Raw genomic sequence first — 14,308 nt, forward strand, 5'->3', positions numbered from 1 at the left:
TAATATTAATGTAATTTTCTAATATTTTTTGATGCTCTCTAATATATAGTATTCTGAGAAAGTAATCTAGATTGCTTTTAGATCTTGGCGCGAACACTGTCGCACGTATTAAACTATAATGAATGAGTAAATTATATGACAAGCGCATTTATATAACACTTATTATAGCAACTGCTTAAGAAAATCGTCTAGGGATAATGTCTTAGGCCTCTCGCGATCTTTCATTTAATCATGCATTTTCATTATTTCGTTCATCGATAGACCGCGAATAAATGGCTTTTACGTTCCCTTTTAATACGCGTGTAAATATCCACGACCAATGTATTTACATAATGTACTAAAATATGTATAATTAAATTTACATAATGTACTAAAATATGTATAATTAAATTTATATATGGACGATCTTTATATATCTTAAAACACGTTTTAGAATTTAAGATTACAGCTACAACACATTTGATTTTAATTTTACTCGATACTTGCTATCAGATGTCACAATGCGAGTAATATACAATTTTCTTTAATATATTATTCTAAATTACATTATATAAATAACCTTTAGATAAGTTAAATATGATGTGTCGACGGAGGATAATTGTATATTGTCGCAAGAATTGTATACAAAAGATAAAATTTGCATATTAAGCTATTAGTTCGAAAGATCAGGCGAACAGATCTTGTTACTAGTCATTTTTAATTTATAAATCACAATTTTGAAACGTGGAAAATAATAGCAATTTCTAATGTTGCGTAAAAAGAAGCTATTGTTTATAATTGATTATAATTTGCATTGCAGAATCTTTCGCACAAAATTTTGTGTTGAAAAAACAATGTATAGAGCTTATCAAATAAGAAGACTCAGCGGCTCTGAGCTGCTTAAAATTTATCACGAATGTATACATAAAAACATACATATATTTATGTATATTAAAAAATACTTCATATTACAAACTATGGATGAAAGAGTGATGATGTAATTAAATCTTAATCAAACATTTGTTTTTATGGAAAAATATCTAAATATTGAGAGCTCGTGCTGAGATCCATTCGTGTACCGAATTATTTAATTGAGAGTTTACATTTAACGCTTTCCATGTGCTATCAGCTTATTTCTTTTTTCTGTCTCAACTATATATATATATTTTAGTTAATTACAAAATACATACGCGTCCACATACGCGTCCACATACACACACACACACACACACACACACACACACACACACACACACACACACACACACACACACACACACACACACATTAATATATAAAACTCACAACTTGCTTAATATGAAAATATAATGATATTAAGTTATTGGAAACTATTTCAAGATAAAAACTAGTAAATTATGATCTGAATATTTATACTTAAAAATACAAAAATTTTGCAATATTTAATAAAATCAGGTAATGAAATTTCTCGCAATTCTCTAAATCTTTCAAATAATTAAATTTATATTAAAATGCTAAAAAATTTAAAATATATTATTTAATTCACAAAATTACGTTTTATTCAATGCTTCAAAATATCTTAAGATAATTTTTATTTAATATTAAATGTTTAACAATATGTGTGATATCGAATGATATATGTATAATAATATCTAATAAAATAACATAAAATCAAGTATAAGTAATACATTAATGGTAGTTTCTCTTTAAATACTGCTATAAACTTTCTTTTTAATTAAATGCGTATAAAAGATACTTAATAATACAAATGAAATGATAGAGAGTCTATCATTAAACATATTAATGGTTAGTATAGCATATACAGAGATTCTGGAAATAATTTTATAAATATATACATATACAACGAAATATAAATTACTACTCTCAATAAAATATTTAGATAAAAAATTTTTAATAATATATTACTAATAAATGAATAGATTGCAATAGATGATGATGGATCAAAGCATGAGCTACACATACATATGCACGCACATGCACGCGCGTTCGACTGTAAAGAAACTGAAAGATTTCAATTACCTCCAGACATTGATAATTATAGCTTTAAACAAAGAGACCAAATAATTAAAAAAAATCCATATTCTCTTACAAAAAGGGCAGTCTTAGAAAGATCTGAATTAAGCAATTTTACAAAGAAAATATATCCGTCTATTATTATTATAACTTCTATATGTGTGCGTATATGTGCATGTATATATATGTATATATATATATATATATATATATATATATATATATACGCACACGTATACATAATGAGTATATATAAATACATATATATAGATATATGTACTAAAGATATATATACGTATATTTGTATGTAGAAATTAGAATTCTGATCATATTGCTCTAAATTTTGATCAATGATATATCAAATATGTTCGATCGATTAAGGGTGCGAATGAATAAGAACCTCTGTGTATTTTTTTTTTCGTATAGATTCTATCTAATTCCATATAATTGAAACTTTGAATAATGATAAAAAAAATAATGATGAGATATTCTAACAGCAGATAATTTAGCCATCATGTAATTAGAATTTAACCATTATTGAATAAGTATTAATATATGAGTATAGTAACATTATTAATAGTGACTATTCTCAAATAAAAATATTCAAAATAATAAATTTATATTGTATATGAAAAATTAGTTGCGAAATTTTTATATTTCTTACAGAAAAATGAATATCATTTTTTTAGATTTTTAGATTTATATAAAGCTGTTTTCTTAATAAAGTTACACGTTAATTATCCTTTCTCGCAAATTTTTATGTATACATACGCACCCTTTGTCATCGACATGATTTATGTATCTAAAGATCTTAGATCAAATATAACAGAATGTGAGCAACAATGATCACTATGATCATTCACACGATAATGATGCTCCTAAGCTTTTTCTTTCCCTGACGTGCGAAATGATGACAACAAAAATCATGCATAACAAATTATATCTAATTCGATGTATATTTGGATAAATATTTCTATATTCAGCGGGATAATGAAACGAGAATTTTTTTCATTCAGAATCTTGCTTATAATTGACATGAAAAAACAGCATTTCAATGTAATAAACCGCGGAACTACGAATATAGAGTTAAAGTCTGTCAATTCGTGATACATTATCGACATTATAAATTCTAAATCTGTGATTTATCGAATCTCTAATTTTAGGAGATAGCTTAAAGCTTTTGGTAGAATAACAAATGTACGACATATGCAACTTGTACTCTATATACGATATGTACATATATTCTCGGTTCATATCGTATTGTATGCTCCGTTATAATAAAAAAACATCTTAGAGACCCGATTATTAATCCTTAATCAGTATAAGTTATATATTTGATATAGTGAATTCGTGAATTCACAGAATTAATCTTCGAATCTTAACACTACGGTTCTAAAAAAAATCAATTGAATTATTTAATTCTTATATAAAAAGAGACGATTAGAAAAATGAAATATTTTTATAGATCAATACACACGCGCGTTATTTATCTTCATTTTATAATGAATTCATAACAATAAATAATAATTACAATAAATAGAAAACAACCAGTTGATCATTGATTATGCATATTTAATCAATTAGATTTTTTACAATCTCTGATATGAAATAAATATTAATTAAATACTTTAAAAAACAAATATATTTTTAAATTAAAGAAAATAGTAGCACAAGTATATATAATTAATTATTTACAGTAATTAAAGTAATGTATATGCAATGTATAATGTATTAATTAATAAATAATGTATTTGTCGTTGTTACTAATTCGTTTCTAATAACTATATAATCTTATAATTCGTTTCTACGAAGTATCACTTAAAAAGAATTCATTATGTGCTGATTAAGGATTAAAATATATTTTTTCAAACTATTGTAATTAAAAGTGTGAATGTGCATACGCGATTTCAACATTACTCACATAAGAGAATGAAAGACACGATATGCTAACGGAGAGAGAAACATTTTATTTACATTAAAAACTTTATAGCCGATCTTTCTTGTAGATAACCGAAGTGGGAACTAATTTTTATTGAATAAAGTCTATTACACACCTATACCAAGTTCATTTAATTAAAGATTAAGAGAAAATATACCTCAGATTTATGTTTTTAACATTCAAATATTAAGTACATCGATCCTATCATTAATATAAGATTTTTTCATATTATTATAATATTATTGTATTCAGTCAATCATCATTTTCATATTTAATCATCATTTTCATATTCAATCATTTTTTATAATGATATTTTTATGTAATTTTTAAAATTTTGATTATTTTATTATACCAAATTATTTTTTTTATTATTTAAGCAGTTGTAAAATAATATTCGACGAATCTGTTCGGTTTCTGCAGCCAATTTGTTGCGATACTTTAATAATAAAATATACAATATATATATATATATATATATATATATATATATATATATTCCACTTTTTTTAATCATGTTCACCAGCATTTTCGCTGTTAAGAACTTTTGTAAGGAGTATAAAATTTTGCATAAAATCTACTCTCAAATTAACTGTCAAAATGATCAGCAAGATTTCTCACACGCTATACATTCAAATATTGACATTATTGATTATAGTCTCAAGTCTTATACATAAATAAATATAATACTTCGAAAAAAGTGTAAACAATTTTTGATATTATTTCTATTGACTTCAAGGACGCATCTCGAATAACGGATGATTGAGACCAAATATATGAACAGTAAAAATTAAAAATCTTGTGATTATCATAAAAGAATGCAACAAGATGTCAAGCGAAACTGAAACCAGTTTTACGTTTATCATTGTAGCTGGTATGTAATTGATTGGCATGGATATTCTTTTTATAACATACATTTAAAAAAATATACTAATAAAATTTATATTAATACAAAATTCTAAGGAAATATTTCAGTAAAAATGCATGTTTAGAAATTAAATGTAATTATATCTTACGTGTGTGTGTGTGTGTGTGTGTGTGTGTCTTGAATTAATAATAGTAAATCACTTATATATAAAGCCCTTTTATCATATATTTTTTTATATGTTAATAATTCTATTATAATTGTTAATACAGTAGGTATAAAAAAAAAATTAGAAAACTATGTCGACTTAATGAAAAACATGATACTCGAAACGGAGAAAACGATGAAAAAGCACATAAGAATTTATTACATACGATGTGTTCTAAACGAAATACAACTAATTATAGAAGTAATTATTACATATTATAAAGATATTTCAAATACTTTTTTTGTATTATTAATATTATAATTTTTTACATTGATATGTCTTATAGACATATTTAAAACGATTGTACGATAGAAATGAAGTAAACATTATTATCTTCATTGGTGATAATAAAGATAGGGAAAACGAAATATTGTCTATGGCAACTAAAAGAATTATCAGTACGGTTTATCATAAAAAAATAACATCACTTATTTCATATCTAAATCAAAAATTAAAAGAAACGATTCCTCAGTAAGATTTTATTTTTATTTATTTAACAGTTTATTAAAATTAACAACATTTACAAGTATCTTATTCTCAGAGCTGTATGTGGAATACAAAATAACAATACAAATAACACACTTATCTTTAATATATTTGGCAAATGTATGGACGCAATAATATTTTGGTCAACAAATAAAGAAAAACTATTTGATTTATTCAAGATAGTGCAAGACTTTGCATCTACTAATTATCGGCCTTCTGTATGCAATACACCTAATAATTTTTCCTTGGTAAAGTATATTTTTCATTGAATTAAGTAAAAATTTCATGAAATTTTCTATTGCAATTAAAAATCTTTTTATAGGAAAAAATCAAGAATATAAAAGAATATAAGAAAACTCCTGTTGTTACTGTGTCAGAAGCAATAAAAATAATAGGTGATATAGTATCTCGAAACTCGCCCATAAACTTTGAATATGTAAATGTACTTAATGCTTATGACAGAATATTATCAGAAGATGTAAAGTCCAGATGTAACATACCATCATTTAGAACTTCTGCTAAACATGGATATGCAATTATAGTAAATGATGGAAAAAATAAAAAGAAGATACTAGAAGCAGGAAGTACAGTATGTAATACTAAGTATTCTATATATATATATATATATATATCATAAATTAGAATTATAAAATAAATGTTTCAGTTCTCATTAAAACCTGGTACATGTGTTAAGGTACAATCTGGAGCATCTATTCCCGATGGTAAACATTATAACTACATATTATGCCTTTATATGTTTACAATAAAAAATTAATAATTCTTTTTCTAATTGATTGTAGAAGCAACAGCAGTTGTAAAAATTAAAAATATAAAGACAATATCAAAAAATGATGACGATGATGACTACAATATTGATATCGAAAAAAATGAAGAAAAAATCGAAATAGTAATAGAACCAAAGGAAGGGGAAAATATTAGGTATAGAGTTTAATATATTTTAACATATTTTTAAAATACATTTTGCCATCAGATAGATTTATCTGTCTAATTATTTGTTTACGTATTTCTGAGAAGGCCTATTGGTCATGAGATAAAGATAGGAGAAAAAATTTTGAACAAACACACACGTATTGGACCAGCAGAAATGGGATTGTTGACATATTTTCGTATCTATTATGTTCAAGTCATCAAATATCCATCTATAGGTATATTATCCATTGGAGATGAATTACAAGAACTTGGGGAGATTTTAAGAGCAAAACATAACTATGATAGTAACAAATTAATTTTAACCATATTATTAAAACAGGAAGGTTTCAATAATGTTTTGGATTTCGGGATTGCAAATGATAAGTGAGTATATTGAAATTTATTTTAATTTTTAATATACATTGTAATATATTTCATCGGATTAGGAATAATAAATTATGTAATTTAATAACAATATTTAATAAAATAAATATTTTCGCAGTATAATAAGCATACATAACAAAATCAAGGAAAATTTAAAAAAAGTAAATGTAGTTGTGACTATAGGTTCTGCGAATGATAGAGATTTATTGAAGCCCATTTTACAAGAATATTTTAATGCCACTATACATTTTGGTAATTGTTTTTCTTTTTATTAATTATCATTTTATTAATTATCATTAATATCCCTATCCTTCATTTTATTAATTATCATTAATATCCCTATAAGACAATATTCCTAAAATATTGTATAAATATTATTAACAATTAATAATATTTATACAATATCCTAGGAATATTGTGTGCTTATAAGGATATTAAGAGATATTTTTTAGAATATTTTATCTCCTCCTCCCTTTCAGGTAACATAGATATGAAACCCGGAAAATCAACGACATATGCAACGTGCATGTTCGAATCTACAAGGAAACATTTTTTATGTTTGTCCAAAAATTCGGCAGTCATTCCTATCGCTACACATTTATTCCTTTTACCTCTTGTGAATGAACTATGTTGCTTTAACAAGGAGCGGTTCTCAGTATTAGCTCGCGTAAGATTGTCTTCATACACTTTGAAATGAAAGGAGACATGTAACATATGTATATTGCTATGATATTGTTATAATGTTATAGATACGATTAGCGCCCGATTTGCATCCGCGCCCTAAATATATTTGGACAGCTTTAAAATGGAAGAAGGATACGTATCCATGGATTCTCAATATGGCAAATCATTATATTAATAACTCTACTAATGCACTTTTAAGATTGCCACCGCGTACAGTGGATATGTCAAAATTATTACCTGATGCACTTATAGCAACGATGCTTATTGGCTCAAAATAATTCTACCAAGATATTTTTCGACTTCATTTGCAAATTTACGTACATTTTTACTTGGAATATATATTTTTTAAAGTTTGAATAGAATAGTTATTATTATTATTATAAAAAAATTCGTACGCGTAAGATATTTGATAAAAAATTGAATATGTAGCATATGGTTTCCTAAATATGTATAAAATTTAAAGTAAATTTAAAGTATATAAATGTTCAACGTTTTGCGAATTAATTCATCATTTTCATATTTTATTATTGATGGTTTCTTCCACATTCCTACTTATACTTTTTTTACTTTATTCCTACTTCTTTTAATTTCCATGAATTGATTAGATTTTATTTAATTTCTACTATAAATGTGTCGATTCAATACGATGTGACAATTCAATAAGATTAGATTTTTATATAGATTATCATATGTGTCGTATTTTTGATAACAAAACTTCCAAGGTAGCAAGATGACGTCTTCAGACGTTTTAATGATACGTACAATGACGTCATTAAAACGTTATTAAGATGTCATTTGACGTCACTCTGCTACCTGGATTATAATAGATATTTTGTAAAATTTGCTTTTGATAAAATTAAATATAAGATTCATGAGTGAATAATCTGCTGCATTCGAAATAATTTTGATATTGAAAAACCTTTGAAAAAATAAAAATAAACAATGTCTGGTCGATACATTACGACTTCTATCGACTATTTTAAAGCTAGGCCAAATAAACTCAGGCGAAACAAATGTTTGAAATCAAACACATGCGACCGGAACAGTTAAAATCTTGTAGTGCGACTATTATATTCGAACAAAAAAGATATTAAAAGCAGCTGAAATGTTTTTTACATTCCATATTGTAGCTGGTATGTACCGTGACATATATTTTTCTTACGGAATATATATATTGTATATATTTAAAATTATATTAATTATGTATATATTAAAAATATATATTTTTTAATAAAATTCATTTTAAAATAATTAAAAGATACTTTAATCGTATACACGTTAAAAATGTATGATTACACGTTTTTCTTTAAACATAAAATATTAATAATTTTAATAAATAGTATTAATAGTAGTTTTATCACATGTTTTTCTTATATAAATTCTTCTTATAATAATATTAAATATTATAATTATTTATATAGTACACGAATCAGAAGATGTCTTCTGTATCTCTTCAAAAAAGAAAAAAAAAGAGGAAATATCAAACATAGATAATATCACATATTTGCCAAATAATAAAGATAAACTAATGGTAACTATAAATATTTTAAATAGTTTTTTTATATTCTTATATTGTTATATTATAATTTATCATATTATATTGTTATATTATAATTTATCATATTTATATAATGCAGAAATGTTTAATTTCCTTATGTGATACAAATAAATATAATGTTATTATCGTCACTAGTAAGTCTGCCATTATGTTTGATGTGACTCAAAAAATTATCAATAAAAATATTTCCACAAACATTGTAACATTTGTGTCAAAACTAGAACAGAAATTAAATCTTTTATTTCATGGGTAAAGTTTTATTTTTATTTATCTTATAATTTTTGAAATTATAAAGCACTATAAGTATAATTTTTAGAGCTGTATGTGGAATACGAAATGAAACGCTTATCATTAATATACATGGCTCAGAAGAAGATGCAGTAACATGTATAACAACATATGAAAAAATGATAGACCAAATAATAGAATTAATTATACCCCATCTATCATATAGTCTATATCGGGACGAACCGATGACAACCGATACCACTGAATTGAAATCTTTAACAGAAGTATGTCAAAAAAATGTATTCTGTGATAAATACAATAAAGTAATAGTTTCATAGAATTATAATGTGTGTGACAGAAATTTAAGAGAATTGATAGAAATTATATTAATAATTTATTACAAAATATTAAATTTAATAAAATTATTAACAATTTAATTTTATAGAATTTGATTATATATAATTCAAATATAATTAAAATGTATTATACAAAATGATATAAAAATGCAGCTAGTTTTTTTCAGCAGAAAATCTGATGTGTTTTAGGTAACAGATGCACAGAAGATAATACGTGATGGGATAATGATTCAAAGCAATGAGAAAATAGCATCTAAATGTGTGAGATTACATGATGCCTATGGCAAAATATTATTAACAGATATATATGCCAAATGTAACGTGCCATCATTTAAAACTTCTGCTATTAATGGATTCGCCGTAAAGGCAAATGATAAAAAAAACAGAAAGAAGATATTAGAAGCAGGATCTACAGTAAGTGATATAATAATTGTGGATATATCTTTACATGTATCAATAACTGGAGCTATAAGACAAGACTGTTTTAGTTTCTGGAACCTGGCACATGTGTACGAGTAAAAACTGGAGCATTTATTCCTGATGGTAAATAATTTTAATTGTAAATTACACTTATACATCTGATTACGATAAAAAATTAACAATCCTTTATTTGACTGCAGAGGCAACAGCAGTTATAAAAATTAAAAATACAGAAATAGTATCTAATAATAACACCTGGGAAGAAATCGAAATAATAATTCAGCCAAAAGAAGGAGAAAATATTAAGTACGTGATTAATACGTTTTAACATATTTTTAAGGTACATTTTATTATCAGATAAACTTATTCTAATAATTTATTTACATATTTTTGAAGACCTATTGGTTGCGAGATAAAGATGGGAAACAAAATTTTGGGTGAACATACATATATTGGACTAGCAGAGATAGAACTTTTGGCATCTTGTGGTATCAATGAAGTTGAAATCATCGAATCTCAGACTGTAGGTATATTGTCCATTAAAAATGAGATTAGAAAAGGAGAATCTGAAAATACTTTAAAACACATCTATGATGGCAATAAACTAACTCTAATTACGTTATTAAAGCAGAAGGATTTCGATACTTTGGATTTTGGAATTGTGGATGCTGAGTGAGTATAAAGAAATCTATTGATTGATTTTATGATTCCTAATACATACATTATTTTGCAAACTTCCTCACTAATTTACAAATAATTTTGCAGTATTTTATCACATTACTTTATTATGCAATCATATAATTATATAAATTAGCATAAATAAAGCATTATATTGATAATAAATTATTATAATAGTTAATAAAATAATATTTTCGCAGCATGCTAAAAATGTCAATAAAAGTTCAGGAAGCTTTAAAAGACGTGAATATACTTGTAATAACAGGTTTTGCAAATGGGAGAGATCAATTGAAAACAATTTTACAAAACAATTTTAATGCTAATATATATTTTGGTATTTTTTTATAATTATCAGTATTAGTACATTAAAAAATACTTTTCTTAAAGTTATTATATGTTGTTCCATAGATAGAGTGAATATGAAACCTGGCAAATCAACAACATATGGAACATGCATGTTAGGTGGAAAACAAAAGCATATCTTATATTTATCGGGAAACTCGGCAACTATTCTCATTACTGCACATTTATTTCTTTTACCTCTTTTGAATAAAATGCACTACAATGACATGGAAGTGCCTGTCATACATGCTCATGTAAGATTATCTTTAATTACTTAAAATAAAAGAGAAAAATAATACACAACATATATAAATCTAATATTGTTTTATTGTCGCAGGTAATGGATGAATATAAGAAGTATTCGCGTCCTAATTATATATGGACACATTTAAAATGGGATAAAGAAGAAACATTTGCAAGAGTTTCCAACACATATGCAAATAATAATCTACTTAGAGCTCATAATGCTAATGCACTCTTAATAGTACCGGCAGCGTCTGGTTCGGACAAATCACTCTCACCAGGCACATTAACACCAGTGTTATTTCTTGGCTCTAAATCGTTCTGTCAAAATATTCCTAATTGAATCCAACGAAAGAAAATAATTACATATAGAATAGGAGTTCATACATATAAGATATTTATAATAGGTAACAAAAAATAAATATATAACATTATTTCATATTACATTTTTAAATTGATTGTGAATTCTTTTATAGTATAAGAATATTTATTACAAGAATATATTTATCATTTTTTCTTTAGCATTTCACGACTTATCTTAGTAATATGCGTTTTCAAATTAAATTTTTATTAAATATCTTTTTAAGTAAATGTGCGTGTGTGAATAATATTATGTTATCTATATTTTTTTATTCCTGAAATTTATATTATTCACAAGTACAGTAGTTTGAAACGATTTGTATCTTCAAAAAGCTATATCGTATATTATATTGTTTCCACACTTTTGTTAATAAAAATCAATTTAAAAAAAAATTTAATTTCAGAAAAAATGGCACTACATGTCTTTTACTAAATACAATTAATTTTTTTTTAAATTTCATAAAACATTGTATTATAATTTTAATATATACCACTTTAATATATACTGTATTATAATTCCTATTTGTATATCATTTTTTGTATATCATATGAAGATATTTGATATAAGTTTAAAATATTATGATTTTATTTGAATAATTGCATAAATATATGATTTTATTTGAATAATTGCATTATTTTAAATAATAGTTACTCTTTGTGTGTGTGTGTGTGTGTGTGTGTGTGTGGTTGTGTGTGTGATTGAATGTACAAATCATAAAATTTGTAATCAGTCAATAATTCAATAATTGAAATCAAGTCACTGATTATTGTAAATAATTAGCAAATCTAGTCATCTACAAAAATTTCTAATAATTAAAATTAAATCATTAGTAGATTAAAGAGAAATTCAAAATGTATAATACTATTGTTTATCTAAAAATTAAATAAACTAAATTTTACTAATATCAAAAATATATATTTATAAACATATGTATCAAATATATTATCATATAATTTAAGATATGAGAAATATCTATATGTATTTATCAATAAATAATAGATTTATTGTAAGAACTATATAAATATATTTCTAATTCATATATATAATTATTTTTTTGATATTTTATTTCTTATACTTGTTTCGTATTATAATATTAAAATTAACATTATTTTATTTGTATTTATATTTAATAAAATTTTGTATACATTGTTTATATAAAATTAAGTGTTTGGACAATTAATTTACACACTTTGTAGAGAAATGACTATCTAAAAATAGTGAATTACAAAAATTTGAAAAAAAAAGTTTAAATTCCTTATACAAATTTTTGTACCAGATTATAATTTGTACATTACATTCGTCGAACAGTTGTCCTTATTATTAGTTTTTCAAATATCATTCAAAAAATAAATAGAAAATGAATATTTTTCTATATTTTAATTTTTTGAAAATAATTAAATCTATTTTTTGAATATTTATATAAGTCTATTCTTATAAAGAAAGTATCTTCATAGTGTAAATTTTATCCACATATAAATGTAAATTTTCTATATAGGTGATGTGATAAAATTTATTCAAGCAGTTATATTATTAACTTTCTATTAATTTTAATGATATTTTTAAAATAAATATTTGCATGTAGTTATATAATCTTTTTTTATTTTGAAATCTAAGAAAACATTAAAAGCAATTATATAATATGTAAATAAGTTTTACTCATTGTTATCAACTTAACAGATTAAACAGACTGTTAACAGACTGAAAAATAACAATCTAATAAGGACATGTCTAAAATTATTCATATATTACTTATTTAAGACTAATGATACATTGCAGTTGCAAAGTAATATAAAAGTAATTGGTGTCTAATGTAATATTTGATCACTGCATACAAATAGAGCAATGCTTTCACATATGGCAATAATATTATTATGCTTATATGATAATACATATTGCTAATTACAAAATTGAATTAGATTTAATATTAAACCTAAAATCTATGTTATATGTTTTGCATTGAGTTATATTTAATTAATTTACATAATTTATATAATATATAAGTATAAAAACAGACAGTAGGAATACATACATAATAATTATATATATATTTATTAATAAATGGAAATAAAAATCTGCTTCACCATTTTAATTATTCATAATAAGAATTATATATGTCAATCCTATAAACGTGCATTTTTTATGCATGTTTATATCTCCCGAAATACCATTCCAAAAACCACATAAATTTATTACACGAACCATTTTTTCTTTACATAAAAAAGATTTAAATCATGTGAAACTAATCATATTTGTATAAGCTAGAATAAACTATATATATCACAATCTATATACCTAATCAATTTATGCCAATTCTAAAAATTAAAAATGATAAAAATCACATTTGCTATGAATTAGTTAGTTAGAATTTGATAGATTTATTTTTAATCAAAATGTTTTCACAAGATTTTACTTTTTGTTTTTGGAGAGTACTATAAATGTACTTCAGTAATTATATGTACATACTTAATATGATCTTCCAAAGTATGTACGTGTAGTAGTATGTAGAGTAGAAGTAGTATTTACATTGTAAATATATCTAATCTTATGATAGTTTTAATATTTAAAAAATTGTAAATTTTACAAGTTTGCTAAATAAAAACAGGAAAAACAAATGCAACATATTTATGCAAACTAAAA

The 14,308-nt window shown here is 24.0% G+C and overlaps 2 protein-coding genes across 3 annotated transcripts; both read left to right on the forward strand.

Annotated features, from left to right (window-relative positions):
- The first annotated feature begins 4,675 nt into the window (after positions 1 to 4,675).
- On the forward strand, positions 4,676 to 7,850 carry LOC105252084 (gephyrin-like). 2 transcript variants are annotated; one of them, XM_025413035.1, is made up of 10 exons: positions 4,676 to 4,802; positions 5,066 to 5,202; positions 5,502 to 5,735; positions 5,810 to 6,076; positions 6,152 to 6,209; positions 6,288 to 6,426; positions 6,520 to 6,801; positions 6,920 to 7,053; positions 7,281 to 7,468; positions 7,551 to 7,850. In XM_025413035.1, exons 1-10 carry the CDS (start codon positions 4,757 to 4,759, stop codon positions 7,761 to 7,763), a joined length of 1,698 nt encoding a protein of 565 aa, XP_025268820.1. In that variant the 5' UTR covers positions 4,676 to 4,756; the 3' UTR covers positions 7,764 to 7,850. The 2 variants fall into 2 exon arrangements, with proteins under 2 accessions (XP_025268820.1, XP_011257600.2); XM_011259298.3 differs by having other exon boundaries at positions 6,523 to 6,801; positions 7,551 to 7,846.
- A 1,363-nt stretch (positions 7,851 to 9,213) lies between these two features.
- On the forward strand, positions 9,214 to 11,684 carry LOC105252050 (gephyrin-like). Its single transcript, XM_020027759.2, has 10 exons — positions 9,214 to 9,292; positions 9,360 to 9,555; positions 9,817 to 10,041; positions 10,116 to 10,170; positions 10,248 to 10,353; positions 10,444 to 10,570; positions 10,679 to 10,719; positions 10,926 to 11,059; positions 11,134 to 11,321; positions 11,405 to 11,684. Exons 2-10 carry the CDS (start codon positions 9,451 to 9,453, stop codon positions 11,651 to 11,653), a joined length of 1,230 nt encoding a protein of 409 aa, XP_019883318.2. The 5' UTR covers positions 9,214 to 9,292; positions 9,360 to 9,450; the 3' UTR covers positions 11,654 to 11,684.
- The last annotated feature ends 2,624 nt before the right edge of the window (positions 11,685 to 14,308 follow it).

Source organism: Camponotus floridanus, unplaced genomic scaffold (genome assembly GCF_003227725.1).
Source record: "Camponotus floridanus strain SB8 unplaced genomic scaffold, Cflo_v7.5 scaffold6, whole genome shotgun sequence".
Taxonomy (NCBI): Eukaryota; Metazoa; Arthropoda; class Insecta; order Hymenoptera; family Formicidae; genus Camponotus; species Camponotus floridanus.